A 17001-nucleotide genomic window follows, 5' to 3' on the forward strand; every position below is an offset into this window, starting at 1 on the left:
GGTCATGAATTTGGTGGTTTTTTGTATGTATTAGAACATGGATTTCACCGATTTTGATTGACAGACTCCGATTGACTTGAAATTCGGTGGGTCCATTGAAAAGGCCCGTTGAGCATTACTGACCATGTTCGCCATGACAAACATCGTTTATTTTTGCGTTTCGGGTCATGAAACCTGATTAATTAATTTGGTTGTTTTTCGTGTGCATTAGGTCCATCGAAAACGGTCTGATGAGTAATACTCAACCTGTTCGCCATGAAAACATAATTTATTTTGGCATTTCGAAGGTCATGAAACTCGAATTCATGAATTTGGTTGTTTTTCATGTGTGTTGGTGCATGATTTTTCTTGAATTTGGTTGACGGACTCCAATTGGTCTGGAATTTGGTGGGCCCATAGAAAACGGCCTAATGAGCAATACTGACCATGTTCTCTATGACACACGTAGTTTATTTTGGCGTTTCTGGGTCATGAAACATGGATTCATGAATTTTGTTATTTTTCATGTAGATTAGTACATGGATTTTGCTGAATTTGATTGCAGGACTCCGGTTGACTTGAAATTCGACACATCCATCGAAAACAGCCGGTGACCATTACTGACCATGTTCGCCATGACAAACATCATTTATTTTTGCATTTCGGGTCATGAAATCCAATTAATTAATTTGGTTGTTTTTCGTGTGTATTAGTACATGATAGATTTTCCTAATTTTGGTTGACGGACTCCGATTGGCCTGAATTTTGGTGGGTCCATTGGAAACGGCCTGATGAGAAATTACTGACCATGTTCGTCATGACAAACATCGTTTATTTTGGCGCTTTGGGGTTATGAAACCCGAATTCATGAATTTGGTTGTTTTTCATGTGTGTTAGTGCATGGGTTTTCCTGAATTTGGTTGACGAACTCCAATTGGTCTGGAATCTGGTGGGTCCATAAAAAACGGCCTAATGAACAATATTGACCATGTTCTCCATGACAAACGTAGTTTATCTAGGCGTTTCTAGGTCATGAAATCCGAATTCATGAATTTGGTTGTTTTTCATATGTATTAGTACATGATTTTTTCTAAATTAGGTTAAGGATTTCGATTGGCCTGAAATCTGGTGGATCCATCAGAAACGACTTGCTAATCATACTGACCATGTTTGACATGACAAACGTCGTTTATTTTGGCATTTCAGGGTCATGAAACTCGAATGCATGAATTTGATTATTTTTCGTGTGTTAATAGTTCATGGATTTTGCTGAATTTGATTGACGGACTCCGATTGACTGAAATTCGGTGGGTCCATAAAAAACGTCCCAGTGACCATTGCTGACCATGTTAGCCATGACAAACATCGTTTATTTTGCCTTTCAGGTCATGAAACCCGATTAATTAATTTGGTTGTTTTTTGTGTGTATTATTGCATGATGATTATTATTAATTAATTTGGTTGTTTTTTGCAATGATGAACTCCTATTGGCCTGAATTTTGGTGGGTCCATCTGAAATGGCCTGATGAGCAAAGCTCACCATGTTCGCCATGAAAAACATCATTTATTTTGGCACTTCGGGGTCATGAAACCCGAATTCATGAATTTGGTTGTTTTTCGTGTGTGACGGACTCCAATTGGCCTGGAATTTGGTGGGTCCATAGGAAACGACCTAAGGAGCAATACGCACCATGTTCTCCATGACAAACGTAATTTATTTTGGTGTTTTTGGGTCATGAAATTTGAATTCATGAATTTGGTTATTTTTCATGTGTTAGTGTACACGAATTTTTCTGAATTTGGTTAACGGACTTCAATTGACATATACATTCTCTGATTTAATTAGATTTCGTTGATTTTAGGTTAATGCTATCAAAAACTTGTAAAACGAACCTAGCTAGTTTAAAGTAGTTACTTAAACAACTTCAATATAACACATCATAATTGAATAATACGAACTTTCCGATACATCAACTTTTGTGGCTTACTTGAAAATAGTAAGCACAAAAAGTCACAACAATGACTACACCTCAATCTCAAACAAGTTGAGCTCAACTATATGAATCCTCATGGGTCACTTGTACTTTTGCTCCTATTTTGTGGAGGTCTTTAATTTTTGCCCCTCATAACAAATAACTTTAATAACTTTTTTGCGGAACATAAGTTTATATTTTAACATCATAATATTCACAAGTTATGCCCCGAACTCTTTAAGAACTTATGCCCCATTAGGCATCACTTCAACTTTGAAAGGCAAAAATTAGAGACCAGCCCATTTGAAGGACAAACCGTGCAATTTCCTCACTATTCCCTTTAAGCGCACAAACTTAACGAAGAGAATATAAATCAATTGCTTTGTGGACAAATGCAAATCGATGAGTCAACTTTCAGTATGAATTCAGGATCCCAATACATGATAAACAACCCATACCCCACCCAGCACAAATCAAGTTTCTGGCCTATGCCTTATGGAAACAACACTATAGTTTTTCTTGTTCACGTCACTGGAGTCTCTCTTCCCTTTTATACATTACTCCATTCTAGTCCTCTGATATTTAGAAATGGTGCACAACAACTTATGAGACAAACCTAAATTGCACAACATAACAAATTTACAGCCAAATCCACTACTAACTCCTGACTATGCTACTGGTTTTACAAAGTTAAGCCAGCGCCACTTCAAGCCAAGTAAACATACCCAAAGCAGCATGCAAGAGTGTTCAGATTATTGTATCAAGGTATGAGTAGTTGTGCCGCCGTCCAAACTCAAGAAGGCTACCATATGTGCGATCCCAGACTCCGACGAAAAGGGCCTCTGTATCAGGACTAAAAGACAGACCTGATATTTCACCAAAGAAATCAATTTCTTGCTCCGACTCATAGCCACTTTTTACATCAAAAACATGAACGAAATCTGCAGGTTCTGCCATTGCCATGAATCTTCCATCCGATGTGTAGCGGATTGACCTAATAGCTCCAAGGTTACCCTTCAGAGCAACAACCGATTTGGACAAGTTCCGTATATCCCATACTCTGCAGGTTTTATCCTGGTTGCCAGTTGCAAAAGTTAGACCATCAGGATGCCATGCTGACGCAAATGAGTAGTCAATATGTCCACTCAGAGGTGAAACAACCTGTAAGCATTAGATTCGGTCAGTTAATGGTGCATCAAACATCGACCAGTCCTGATGATTTGAATCGTGGGAGGAGATATTTGCACAAGTACCTTGGCATTTCTGGAATCGACCAATAAACCTTCAGGATTATCCCCAACTATTGCAATAAGCTTACCATCAGGGCTCAGTGATGCATGCTGCGAGCATAAAATGGGAAAACAAGGTAAGTAACATCTTATTATGCAAACAGAAACAACGAAAGAAAAAAAAAGTACTAGTTAATACCAGAACAGAAAGTTGTGCCAAGACTTGTGTAAATCAAGAGGTGAGAAATTAAAATAACAATTGTGTACGAAGCCCCTAGATTGTATTTATTCAAGAATCGGAAGGAGAAAGGAATTCTATATTACAGCCTAAACTAATCATAAATTATAATTCTAATTTGAAAATCAGCGAAACCTAGCAAATTATCAGTACTAGTGCTGCATCACTAATGGCATGCACTAGTAGCATCAGAATTAGAAAAACCTTCTTGGTATAAATCTACTATACCATACACATTACACATGCAGGCGGAAAACAGACTTACGTTCACTGGCCACGGAAAACGGAAATGGTTGGACAGTTGAAATTTCTCCATATCAAAATCTCTAACTCCAGAATCGTTATTCGAAGCTATAAAATGAAGTGCACCACTGAGGAGCAAAAGATTTGTCAGTTAGCTTTGTTCTCACTAAGAAATAGCATGTTTGTGAAGTATGTAGATAAACATAATACCTGGAAGTGTTATAAATCTCAACAGCATTAGTAATAGCATTATCGTCATATGTTGTCCGGGAACAGAAGCAAACTCCAGGCCTGTCTAAATACTGCATATAGTTTCAAGAATGATTTAGAGACTTGGGAAATAGTTTCACTTCCTAGAGGTGAAGAGAAAACTGCAAACTCAGCACCATGACCCAAACGTAACCATCGCAAAATTCAAAGTGCAGGTACATGCTCCATTTGTTGATGCAATTGAATAAATAAGTAACATAAAAAGGTCCTAATCAATGATAGGGAATTTGACGCACCTTGCAAATTAGTTCTCCTTGAAATCCCCCAGCAACCATCAAATTGTCTTTAACCGTAAGAGTGCTGACTTGAGTCTGAGTAAATCCTTCCAAGAGGCTCCCAGGATGCTTCTGCAATGGCAAATTAAACAGAAAAAGGTCATAACCAATATATGCCCTAAAACAAACAGTGGATACCATGTTCAGAACACTGACCTCACACGGTGCTACATGCCCTGATACGTTCAGAACTTCATTCTTGCTGCAGGTCAAGGATGACCAATGAATAACGGAAAAATGTGACATAAGGTACACATCATGCTTGGACGTCGCCCAGACCAAATTCCTCAGCTATACCAAGAAACAAACAAAAATTATAACAAAATCAAAAGCTAACTTGTCTAAAAGAATTAAAAAAATAAAAATAAGATAGCAAGCACGATTCTATCCAAGCAACTTGGCCCAACATTCAGCCTAATACATTCACACAATAATGTCGTATTTCAATAAGCCTCAAACACTTAGTGTAGTCCCTTCCATACAATGTAAATAACCAAATAGTAAAACAAAAGGTACAGAGGGCTAGTAAAATTACCTGGAAGTGCAAAATTGTTGATTTAACAGATCTTGAATTACGTCTGAAGTCATAGTACGAAACCCCTTTCTTTGTGGCTAAGCAGTCCTGTTGAATAGAAAAAGGATACAGCCATCCACGTCCCCATCAGACCAGTGTTGTCAAAGGCGCGCTTTAAGCCCTGAAGCGAGGCTCAAAACATGTTGAGCGCTTCGCCTCGCTTTATGTGCGCTTCAGTGTCGTCATCAAGGCTCCAAGACATACTTTTCCTTGCCATTGAGCCTCTCTTGAAGAGGTGACACTAGATGATTGATATTTCACTTTATCGTGATGTTTTTACAATTTCTTTGTCCATATATTTGTTATTCATGCTTACTATTATAAGTCTTGGACTAAACATACATATATTGTAATTTTGCACCATTGCGCTTTTTTTCACTAAAGCCCACACTTTATTTGCGCTTTGCGCTTAAAGCCCCGGCTAACCTTAGAGCTTTTTTGCGCTTTTCTCTTTTGATAACACTGCATCAGACACAAAGGTCGTCACTCAGGCCAATTAGAAAATAAGAAAATACACATTTAATTTACCTTCTCTGACGCCTCCCCAGATTGTGGAATATTTTCATAGTTCTTATACTGCTCTAATCTCGTTTGCCTGTATTTCTCCCTGGTTATGCTAAGTCTTTCCCAGGGAATCCCTTGAATGTCTCTGCCTCTCCTTGCCTCAGCAGCTGAGGTGTCTTGCATTTTATTATTCTACTCAAGAAGAAAACAATTCATCAATAGGATCAGATACTGAAAGCATAATCATCCGAACAAAATGAATACATCTAACATGCCCTTGTAAATGCAGCAATTAAGCTTTTAAGAATGAGTTCACAAACCATGTAGTCATACTCATCTGCATCTGAATCAGAGCCACCAATATCTCGGCCATGGAACTCATCATCCATATCATCATCTATAGCTTCCATATCATACTCGTTTCCCATGTAATCAGCATCATCATCTTGTTGATGGGCCATGTTACCTTAAAAAAATGACCTACAAACTACAAAAAGTAAACTACATTCAAGAATTGAGAAAATGTACAATAATAAAAAATACCAAGTCAACTATGGGACAAGATACTCATAAAGCACCTCAGTACTAAAGCATCAGAGCATCCATATAGAGAAAGACTAAGTTAATCCTCTACCTCAATCCACAAACGCATTCTGACCAAAAAGCAAGACTAGATATAATTTGTTTTAAGAGGCGAGGCACAAAAACATGCATCATACATCATCTTGTTCTCTATCCAGGCCTCTGCAGAGACCAGCTCGTTATTAAATCAAAGATTCCATTGGACACCGATGGATTGCAAAAGAGGCAAGCATTGAAAACACGAATACTTGCATGGATATGCACAGAGATCGTGTCAAATGAGCACACTAACAATCTCTGAAGTAAAATCTCAACTTTGGTTTTTAATGCAAGCCAGAAAAGAGAAGAATATTTATAGCCTAGACTATAGTCAGCAACTTCATTAAATTCATGATTCAACCTCCTCAAATAACAAAAGTTATGAATCACAATCACGAAACAAGCCTGTGTGACTTTGGGAAAATATATTTCCAGAGGCGGACCAAGGATATAATCAATCTTGACGGGTTCGACCTTTTAGGTCCTTAGCACGTACTCCCTGTACTTCTAAAATTATTGGTTCAAATCTAGCACTTTATGAAATTTTAGTGAGTTTTTACATATATATCTATACTCCGCATTGAAAATACTGGGTTTAGATGAACCTGCTGCTTATGGTCTGCGTCCTCCCCTAGCTATTCCGATCAGATTCAACAAACACAAAATTCAAACTCACAAAAGAAAGAAACTTGACAACTATGACGTACGCAATACCATATCCAAGATACATATGCAATAAAAAGGAAAAAACAAACTCTGCAATATACAATCAAATGGAGAATTTTTTCTAACTTAAAATTTAATGCTGCGAAACAACAACTACTACGCCGGCTTGTCGTAGATAAGAGTTGTATACGATAAGTTTGAGTACTATATCTTATTCGTGAGAATTTCTTCTCTCCGGTCTTGTCTCCTCACTAAGTGGCTGCACACACCTGTCTTACAGATAGAGTCATATACAACTAAGCGGGGAAACTTTTCTAACTTAAAAATTTAATCCTGCCAATCAACAACTACTACACGGGCTTGTCATAGATAAGAGTGTATACGATAAGTTTGAGCCTTATATCTTATTCGCGAGAATTTCTTCTCTCCGGTCTTGTCTCCTCACTAAGTGGCTGCACACACCTGTCTTATAAATAGAGTCATATATGACTAAGTGGAGAAACTTTTCTAACTCAAAAATTTAATGCTGCCAAACAACAACTACTACACCGGCTGGTCGTAGATAAGAGTTGTATACGATAAGTTTGAGTCTTATATCTTATTCGCGAGAATTTCTTCTCTCTGGTCTCGTCTCCTCACTAAGTGGCTGCACACACCTGTCTTACAGATAGAGTCCAGCACGAGACAGGTATTTACTTGTTCTGTTTAGCATGTGCTAGCTAAAGGGTATGTGCGGTTGAATTCGTTGTTTTGCTGGTCGGCTGAGTGGTATTTGGAGGAATAGACAAGGCATGATTTTTGTCTTGATGAAGTGTAGAACAGGGTTGTCTTTCCATTGAGCCGGGGAGACAATCCAAATTATACTCAGTGTCCGTTATTTGATTGAGCACGACGTGGGCTGCTAGTCGCGTTAAGCCATCAGTACCAAACAAGTCGGGGTCAACTATATAAATCTCACTTTTTCATTTAAGCTCATTTCATGTCGTCATCATACTAGATATATAATGCTACCCAAAGTAAAAGGAAATTTAGGTTCAACCTGCATATCAAAACTCTACAAATTCTGCAAATTGACATCATATAAACTCAACATAAACTAGCAGAGTCCAGCATCGAAGATCATGTCACAATAACCATAACACCATAAATTCCACAACTGATAAGCACAAACGTCAAACTCTTCAACATGGAAGGGTTCGGATGAACCTAGTGCTTATGCTCCGCATCCGTCCCTAGATATTCCATTACATATTCAACAAACACAAAATTCAATCTTGGATATACGACCAAAGGGAGGCACTTGAACTTTTCTAACTTAAGAATTTAATGCTGCCCAAAGTAAAAGGAAATTTAGGTTCAACCTGCATATCAAAACTTTACAAATTCTACAAATTAACTGCAAATAAACTCAACATAAACTAGCAGAGTCCAGCATCAAAGATCACGTCACAATAACCATAACACGACAAATTCCACTCAATCGAAAAGCACAAAAGTCAAACTATTGCTTATGCTCCGCATCCGCCCCTAGCTATTCCGTTACATATTTAACAAACACAAAAATTCAATCTACGATATCCAACCAAATCGACGAACTTTTCTAACTTAAAATTTAATGCTGCCAAAAGTGACCGAAAATTAGGTTCAACCTGCTACCTACATATTAAAACTTCACAATTTCTTCAAATTAACAGCAAATAAACTATCAAAGTCAAGCATCAAAGATCACGTCATAATAACCACAACACGACAAATTCCACTCAATCGAAAAGCACAAAAGTCAAACTATTGCTTATGCTCCGCATCCGCCCCTAGCTATTCCGTTACATATTTAACAAACACAAAAATTCAATCTACGATATCCAACCAAATCGACGAACTTTTCTAACTTAAAATTTAATGCTGCCAAAAGTGACCGAAAATTAGGTTCAACCTTCTACCTACATATTAAAACTTCACAATTTCTTCAAATTAACAGCAAATAAACTATCAAAGTCAAGCATCAAAGATCACGTCATAATAACCATAACACGACAAATTCCACTCAATCGAAAAGCACAAAAGTCAAACTATTGCTTATGCTCCACATCCACCCCTAGCTATTCCGTTACATATTTAACAAACACAAAACTCAATCTACGATATCCAACCAAATCGACGAACTTTTCTAACTAAGAAATTTAATGCTACCAAAAGTAACCGAAAATTAGGTTTAACCTGCTACCTGCATATCAAAACTTTACAATTTCTTCAAATTAACAGCAAATAAACTCAACACAAACTATCAAAGATCACGTCACAATAACCATAACACGACAAATTCCACTCAATCGAAAAGCACAAAAGTCAAACTATTACTTATAATCCGCATCCGCCCCTAGCTATTCCGTTACATATTTAACAAACATAAAAATTCAATCTACGATATACAACCAAATTGACAAACTTTTCTAAATAATTTAATGCTGCCCAAAGTAAAATAAAAATTTAGGTTCAACCCACTACCTGCATATCAAAATTTCACAAAATTCTACAAATAAACTAAACTTTATTTCATAAACTCATAAATCTTTGAATGTTATATAAATTTGACTATAAATTCTAACCAGGCATGAATTAAAATACAAAATACTACTAACTAACTTTGGTTTCCTACAACTTTGAATTAATTTTTTCCAACAACATCGATCAATTCACAGTAACCCTAATAACACCATAAAAAAAAAAAAAAAAAAAAAAAAAAAAACTCCACAACACCGTACACGATAATAAACATCGATCAAAACACAAAAACGAACCACAAACCCTAATACTCCACAAAATTTATTATTTTTATGCAAAAAACACATATAATTAATATGAATTGAGCGTAAAAGAAGAAAAAAAAGGATTTACAAATTTCTAACCTTTTGATCGAGCTTCGGTTAATCTCGATCTAGAGATTTGATTAATTAACACATACAGAATTTTGTTTAATTGATTAAACACAAAGAAAATGAACGAAAACTAATTATAGATCTGGATTTGTATCGAAGAGAGAAAAAGGAAAAAAAAAAAAGGTTTATTTTTTCTATGTTTATCCACTTGTTCTTCTGCCAAAAACCGACAATTTTTTTGTACAAATATGGAATGAAGTAGATAACCTTCGGTTTTTAAGGATATTTTCATTTAAAAAAAAAAAAAAAAAGGAAATATGAAATATTACATGGAATTGAAAATGACAAATTGATTTTTTTTCATAAGTAGATGTAAAATTATGTAATTTTCAATTGGATTTAGGGATTTAATAGAAGGTTATTGGGAAAAAAAAAATTGTCGGATGAAATATTTTGTGTTCAGGTGAGAACTCGAGGAGAGTTTCAGCTTAAGAAATTTAAGTAAGCACGTTTTGCTTTCACGTGAAAATCCGAGGAGAGTCTCGGCTTAAGAAATTTAACTAAGCACTTTTTGCTTTTACATGAGAATTCGAGGAGAGTCTTAGCTCAAGAAATTTAACTATGCAATCTATCCTGACACAAAGACCGGTGGCCCATCCTGACACAAGGATCAGTAGCCGATACCTCGAACCTATGACTCCGGGGAGGAGATAACGTATTGTTATGTGTTCGGCTAAACCCAATGGTTCGTTGTATTTGTGTTAATATCTTTTTCAATATGCACAAATTATTAAATTAAGAATCCAATAAATTAAAAAATTAAAATTTCGAAACCAACAAACTCAACTCCGTCTCTTACATGACCTATAGATTACGTGAAAACAACTTTACTATTGCTTCAACATTTTCCTTAAACAAAATTATAATAAACTCATAATAGTTGATTTAAGATCTATAATTAATCAAAAGAGCAAAATACAGAATTAAAAAAAAAAGTTTTTAGAAATGAAACCTTGCTACAATTTTCTTCATCCCTGTTTTTTTAATAAAACTTGGCGTACAAAACTTGTTAAATCAATCATCTAATTTTTTTTTTCTCCAACAAATCAAACTTCTTCTACTTACTGTTGACTTGTCATTAAATAAGATATAAACGTGTTTATAGATTTTTCAATTTAATGTGAACACTTCAAGATACCGACATGTGTTTGGTCTGAAAATTTTGTGATCAAACTCCAACGTGATTTAAGATTTTAAATCAAGACAGCTAACTATAGATAGTTACAAGAGTGACGTAGAGAAAAGAAGCCTGCAAAGAACTGTGACCAATTCAATGTCAAGTTTTTACTTCCAAATACCAAATCATACCTCTTTGGTTTTTAAATAAAACCAACTTTAAAAGGACAAGTAATTGTAACATTGGATAAATACTTTAAACTATATCACTTGTCATTGTTAAAGTAAAGTAACCAAATGACGTTTATAGTATATAATATAATAATTAATGATTAACTGATCAAATTCATGTGTATACATATATTATGCCTATATTGATTTGGTGTGAACATTAATTATGAATAAGTTTTACCATCCGCTCCTGTTTGAAGCTACAACATTAAATACCCTTCGAACGAGTCCAAAAGCTTTTATTAAATTCTGCATATGTATTAGAAAATCTATTACATATATATATGAATATTCAATTGTGAATTCAGTAACTAAAACGAATCATGAATTCATTTTTTAATAGCAGTTTCAAAACTTAGAAACTTCAAATGTCTGACTCTAACCTCTATCTAAAAACCACATGGAGTCAATTAATGTCATGTCGGTGGTGATTGTCTATTGATCAGCTCATTCAAACCCCTTCGTACAATCAAATAGATCCATACGTAACCGCAAGGCGCAAGCTATGACATAACAATGTAACAGCTGGCATCCCTTGCAAGTTGCAAATAATTGATATAATCGTTCTCTTGAAGATTATAGCTAAGATGAAGTAATTGATTGTGTTCTTTACTTCTTGGCAAAAGACATCGAAACCCCCCCGAACTATACCCGAAAAGTCGATATCACACCTAAACTATACTAACGACCTATTACACACCTTAACTTAGTAAACCGAATTAAACTATCCCTCGATGTACCAAAACTCGTGCGCGTTATTATCCACATTTTTGAGCGCGTCTGAGCCGTTAAAAGTACAAGTATAATTTTTAAAAAATGGAAAATAACTTGCTAAAACCTAATTAACATTACCGTTCACACCATTTTCATCCACCCTACATTTACTTCACCCACCCACATTTACCATACCCGTTTAACCCTAGGCCAAAGAACTCTCCTAAATTTGCGAAGAACACGCCCAAACCTGAGCAAAAGACCATTGTTTTTGAATCAAAGGTAACTAAGTTCAACTTTATTTAGCTTGTTCTACCGTATTTGCCCGTCGTCTCTCTCTCTCTTTTTTTTTTTTTTTTGCATTTGTCCGCACTCTTTAATTTCGTACGGAGCACTTGTTAAGTTGATTTTTTTTTGTTCTTTTTTCTCGTTAAAGATTGTTATACAATGGCTAAAATAGGCTTAAGTAAGTTTTGTAAGCAAGAGGATGATCATGAGTTGAAGGACGTGCGATGCAAACATGGATTTCTTTTGCCATTGTTGACTTCGGACCCCAAAAACCGGTAGAAGATATTGGAGTTGTCCATATTATGGTGTAAGTGAATTTTATTTCAAAAATTGAACTTTGAAGAAGTGAATTTGCCTTTGAAAAGTTGAAAGACCGATTGTTTTTAATTCATTTTATTACATTTTGGGTGCTAGATCATGTGATTTTTATCTTTGGAAGGATGTCGATATCGATCCAAGATCCAAATTTGTTATTCCTAAATTGGGCGGGAAGAATTGGTGAACTTGAAGATCATTGGAGTCTTTTGGAAAAGATGATTACAAGCCTTCTCTCGTCAACAAACTCCGTGGAAAGCAAAATTGATATGAACAACATAGAAATTCAACTAGAAAATTTTGGAGAAGACATTAAGAAGATGAAGGAAAAGAGAAGAAGTGGAAGAGTAAGTTGGCTAAGTCCAAGAAAAGGGAGAAAGTTCTTTTGATTTCATTATTGTGTATTTGTATTGTAGTAGTAAGTTTTCTATTTCAAAACTTTTTTTAGAGGTGTTTCAATGAAGTTGCCCTAAGCTCTTGTTGTAGTTTGGCATGTCGTTAGCGGCATTGCACTTGTTAGTGTTGTAAACAACTTGTTAGTGTTGGAATTTTGTGAAATGAAATGGCAATGTTGGTCGTAATGTTGTTGTTGTGCAATTCTTAGTCTTGTGCAATCGTTCTCAAAATTAGTAAGTATAAGGCATATAACAAAGGACAACATTTCATTTAACATTGAAAGAACTTTCATTAATCGAAGGCATAAAACATGAAAATAAATAAAGAGACCTATTCTATGATTACGATCTCCGTGCCTTCTTATTAAAAGAAGCATATGCGCCCGCCGACCTCGCAAGCTTGAAATTCCAAAACATTTCCTCTTTCGTAGTCCGTTGTCTTCAACAAACGCCTTCCATCCTTGGCAAAGACGCTTGTATGCACCCACTTTATATTGCATATAGTAGGCGTGAGCATTGTGAAGAACAACCGCTTCACGGTCATGGTTTGGAAGAAATTCGAAAGTATGGAAAGGAAATATGAAGTCATCCTTGTCCACGTATGATTTTGTTAACTTCTTCTCAAATGTTGTTAGGATGGTAGTCATTTTTGGTTTCGAGGGTTGTAATGAGAATTAGTGGAAGAAGTATGATTTAATAAGAAGGCAGATTTGGGCGAAGCATTAACCACCAACCACCTCACTTAAAGAAGCCAAAGGAAATGGTCAAAATCTTGAATTCGAAAACAAGAGTACAATGACTTCAAAAAGTGTACCAAGACTTGACCAAAACTCGAACAAAATCAAGGCCATTCGAACCCACGCGCTCAAAATTTTAAAAAAATTCGCAAGACAAGTTTAAATTTGCTATGCCGTCCGCATACACTTGTGAAGGAAATACCAAAAGTTATGCCGGACCCGCATACTTATGCCTTATGGGCAGACTTGGCATAAGTATGTCTGTTCCTATGCATAACTTTGATAATTCCTTCACAAGTTTATGCCTGATCCGCATAAAAGTTTGTTCTTTAGTAGGCAGTTCCCCATCGGCATAAACTTGTTAAGGATTTACCAAACTTACGCCGATGGGGGCATACTTATGCCTTATGGGCAAACTTTGCTGAAGCATATATATGTATTTTTTCAAGCATATAAACCAAAGTTACATGGAAAAGTATTATGCCGCAACCAAATGTCCATCCCGTATACAAATTCACACTTTGCCGGCAATACAAAGTAGTTAGCAATTGTTGATAGACTTTAGAAATTTGGCATTCAAGTGCCACCTCGATTGCATCTTCTGCGACCCAAGAAACATTTTCCCAACCTTTCTTTTGAATGCTCCATCACAAAAAAGGATCGTGGGTACGTATTGTTGGTATGGCTTTAACTTTGTGCCGTAAAAGTTTTTTTGATGGAATAAAATAGACTTTCAACAAAAAAAAAAATTTGCCTTATAAGGCAAAAAAAAACTTTTAGTTATGTTTAACTAAAAGTCTGCCGGAGGGGGCAGACTTTGTCTTGAGGGGCAGACCCAAGAAACATTTTCCCAACCTTCTTTGAATGCTCCATCACAAAAGCGATCGTGGTACAGAATATGGCTTTAACGTAAAAGTTTTTTGGATGGAATAAAATAGACTTTCAACAAAAAAAAAAAAAAAGTTTGCCTTATAAGGGTCTTTCTCCCGTACTTTTAGTTATGTTTAACTAAAAGTCCGTCGTGAGGGGGCGACTTTGTCCCGAGAGCCAAGAAACATTTTCCCAACCTTCTTTTGAATGCTCCATCACAAAAGGACTGTGGTACAGATTGTTGGTATGGCTTTAACTTTGTGCTGTAAAAGTTTTTTGGATGGAATAAAATAGACTTTCAACAAAAAAAAAAAAAAAGTTTGCCTTATAAGGCAAAATTTAAATTTAGTAGCTCCCCTCCCGTACACTTTTAGTTATGTTTAACTAAAAGAGGTGCGACTTTGTCTGACTTTTAGTTATACGGATCCGGCATAACTTTAACTTTTTTTTAAAGATAATGTCGGGATCCCAACATGAAGGGTAAAATTTAAAGACCACAAATTTGAGGGGCAAAATTTAAAGACCACCCCAAACGAAGGGCAATCCGTGCAAAAAAATGACAAAACTGCCAACAATTAAGGCTAACAAAACTGCCAACAATTAAGGCTAAAGAACTAACGTTAAATGCAGTCACAGCTGCATACCCATTGATCAAAAGAGAGTGACTTTACATAGACAAGAACTAACGTTAAAGTGCAACACAAATTCGCAATTCACTAATTCTAGCTCTAAAAACAAACTTAAATGCAGTCATATCTACCAAAACACTACATATAGTTAAGGCAAAATACATCAAATCACAACTTAAACTGTACCCAAAATATAGATTTGATGTATTTTGCCTGTAGGTAACCCCAACCAAACGCAAAACCGCCTAAACAAAGTATTTAAAAAACTACATAAACAAATTCACAAAGCAATTTTAACCTGCCAAAAACAACAAGAGAGATAGAATGGTCAAATTCACAAAGCCGGTGCCTTTGGCTCATTTGTACAGCCTTTTTAGTCCCGGTTTGACTCTGCTTTTTGTTCCTTCCTTGTTGAAGCTGCCTGGAGGTCATAGCTTGTCTTCCTTGCCATTTCACACCACCACTTGCTTTGTGCTGCAGTTCACCAGTGACAACTGCACTAGATTTGATGCTTCGAACCCTTTCACTAGGCAATCCAGGCTGCTCAAATGAATAGAACTACTTGTTAGTGGTACTTAATTTCGTAAAATGTTATTTAATTGTTAAACATTGTCTTACATTGATTTACGCTTGCTCCACTTCAGTGTGTGCAACACTCCCATTCCAACCATCTTTGGCCTTTTAGTAGCAACACTCTACAAATTATACCAAAATATTAGCAACTAGTTCAACACCGAACCGTATACGAAGAATGTGAAATTATTTACCTTTTTCGCCTGATCCATTCCGCCTACCCCTTCCTCTACCTGGAGTCGGTGCCTTTTCGAATCAAATCAAAAAGCTTGCACTTCACACTTGCAATCGAACTTAGCCGACAACCAAGACTTGTAACACATTGCAATCGAAAACTTTCGCCACTTGCAAAGCTGCAGATCTTCCTCGTCGTTAGTCATAGGATCTCTAAGACATTTCCTTTTATTATGACTCGGGTATGACACTTACCGCATTCAACCCCCCTTTTGGAAAGCTTTTCCCCGTTTTTGGATTCACTTGCCTCTTTCCTCCTAACAGTCTTAGGCCTGCCTGGCATCTTCCATGCTCTACAAGAACAAGTTTGTCTAGGCAGATCCACAACATGTCTAAAATGACCTTCAACAACCTCATATCCCGTATCGTAATTCCATTCAATACCGCAATGTTAAAGATGCCGTCGAACTTTCAATGCCATGGAGAAAAGTCATGAATCCAACTCGTCACAAAACTCCCTCATCCGTCCTATTCTCTTCATCATTTTGACTCTTATTTCTTCAAGCATAGTTATTACAACCTCGTGCCAAAAGATATCCAAGAGTTGAAACATTCACTCCATGTTGTTGTCTATAATGTCACACTTTGTGGTATATTTCATGTAAACCTTGCTCCACCTTTCGTGGTTGTAGTACATCAACTTATCAAGGCATTCTTCTCCCAACAAGCTTAGCCTAAGTTCTCATTCAAACCGAGACTCAAAAGTTGACTTTGCACACCTCCGTAAGCAATTCTTCCTCTCAAGGCCTCTATATTTTTGGGACCAATTGGCTAAAACATGCCTAGCACACATTCTATGTTCAACATTGGGTACCGCTTCCGTTATGGCACTTTCAAGACCCCGTGAGGAATAAAAAATAGCGCTAGTAAAGTAAAAGAACATTATGGTAAAAGTTATGAAATGGAGTGAATTCAACACTTAAATCTTACCTTCTCGCATATCCGTTATAACAAATACCCATGTCCGTCCCATCTCCCACCGAAGATCTTCCTTTAAAATTCGATAAACCAAGTCCAATCGTGCTTGTTCTCAACCTCAACCATCGCCTGTGCCTGGCATCATCTCGATTGTTTCCATCTTTACAAACAAAGAACAAGTAATTGACCTTTTGAGATTCCCTTTAAAAAGCAACCATCCAAACCAATGCACTTCCTACAAACTAAGTATGACTTCTTCATTGCATCAAAACATATGTAGAATCCTCTAAACATTTTTTTCCACCTTCAAATGTCTCATCACTAAGCCTAACTACACATGTACTACCCGGATTTGATCTTAACAACTCATCCCTATAATCTAAAATCCTCCCAAACTCCAAAACACGGTCACCCCTCAACTCACCTAAAACCTTGTTTCTTGCTCTTCTACACACGCTCTACCAACATAAAGA

The 17001-nt window shown here is 36.3% G+C and overlaps 1 protein-coding gene across 1 annotated transcript; it reads right to left on the reverse strand.

The window, feature by feature from the left end:
• Positions 1 to 2343: 2343 nt before the first annotated feature.
• Positions 2344 to 9693, reverse strand: LOC132053145 (uncharacterized WD repeat-containing protein C2A9.03-like). Its single transcript, XM_059445015.1, has 10 exons — positions 9479 to 9693; positions 5606 to 5772; positions 5310 to 5477; positions 4743 to 4829; positions 4364 to 4498; positions 4169 to 4279; positions 3873 to 3964; positions 3685 to 3790; positions 3206 to 3292; positions 2344 to 3113 (listed from the first exon to the last, which is right to left on the reverse strand). The coding sequence occupies exons 2-10, from the start codon at positions 5744 to 5746 to the stop codon at positions 2700 to 2702; spliced, it is 1341 nt and encodes a 446-aa protein (XP_059300998.1). The 5' UTR covers positions 5747 to 5772; positions 9479 to 9693; the 3' UTR covers positions 2344 to 2699.
• Between the last annotated feature and the right edge of the window lie 7308 nt (positions 9694 to 17001).

This window comes from Lycium ferocissimum, chromosome 4, assembly GCF_029784015.1.
Source record: "Lycium ferocissimum isolate CSIRO_LF1 chromosome 4, AGI_CSIRO_Lferr_CH_V1, whole genome shotgun sequence".
Classification (NCBI taxonomy): Eukaryota; Viridiplantae; Streptophyta; class Magnoliopsida; order Solanales; family Solanaceae; genus Lycium; species Lycium ferocissimum.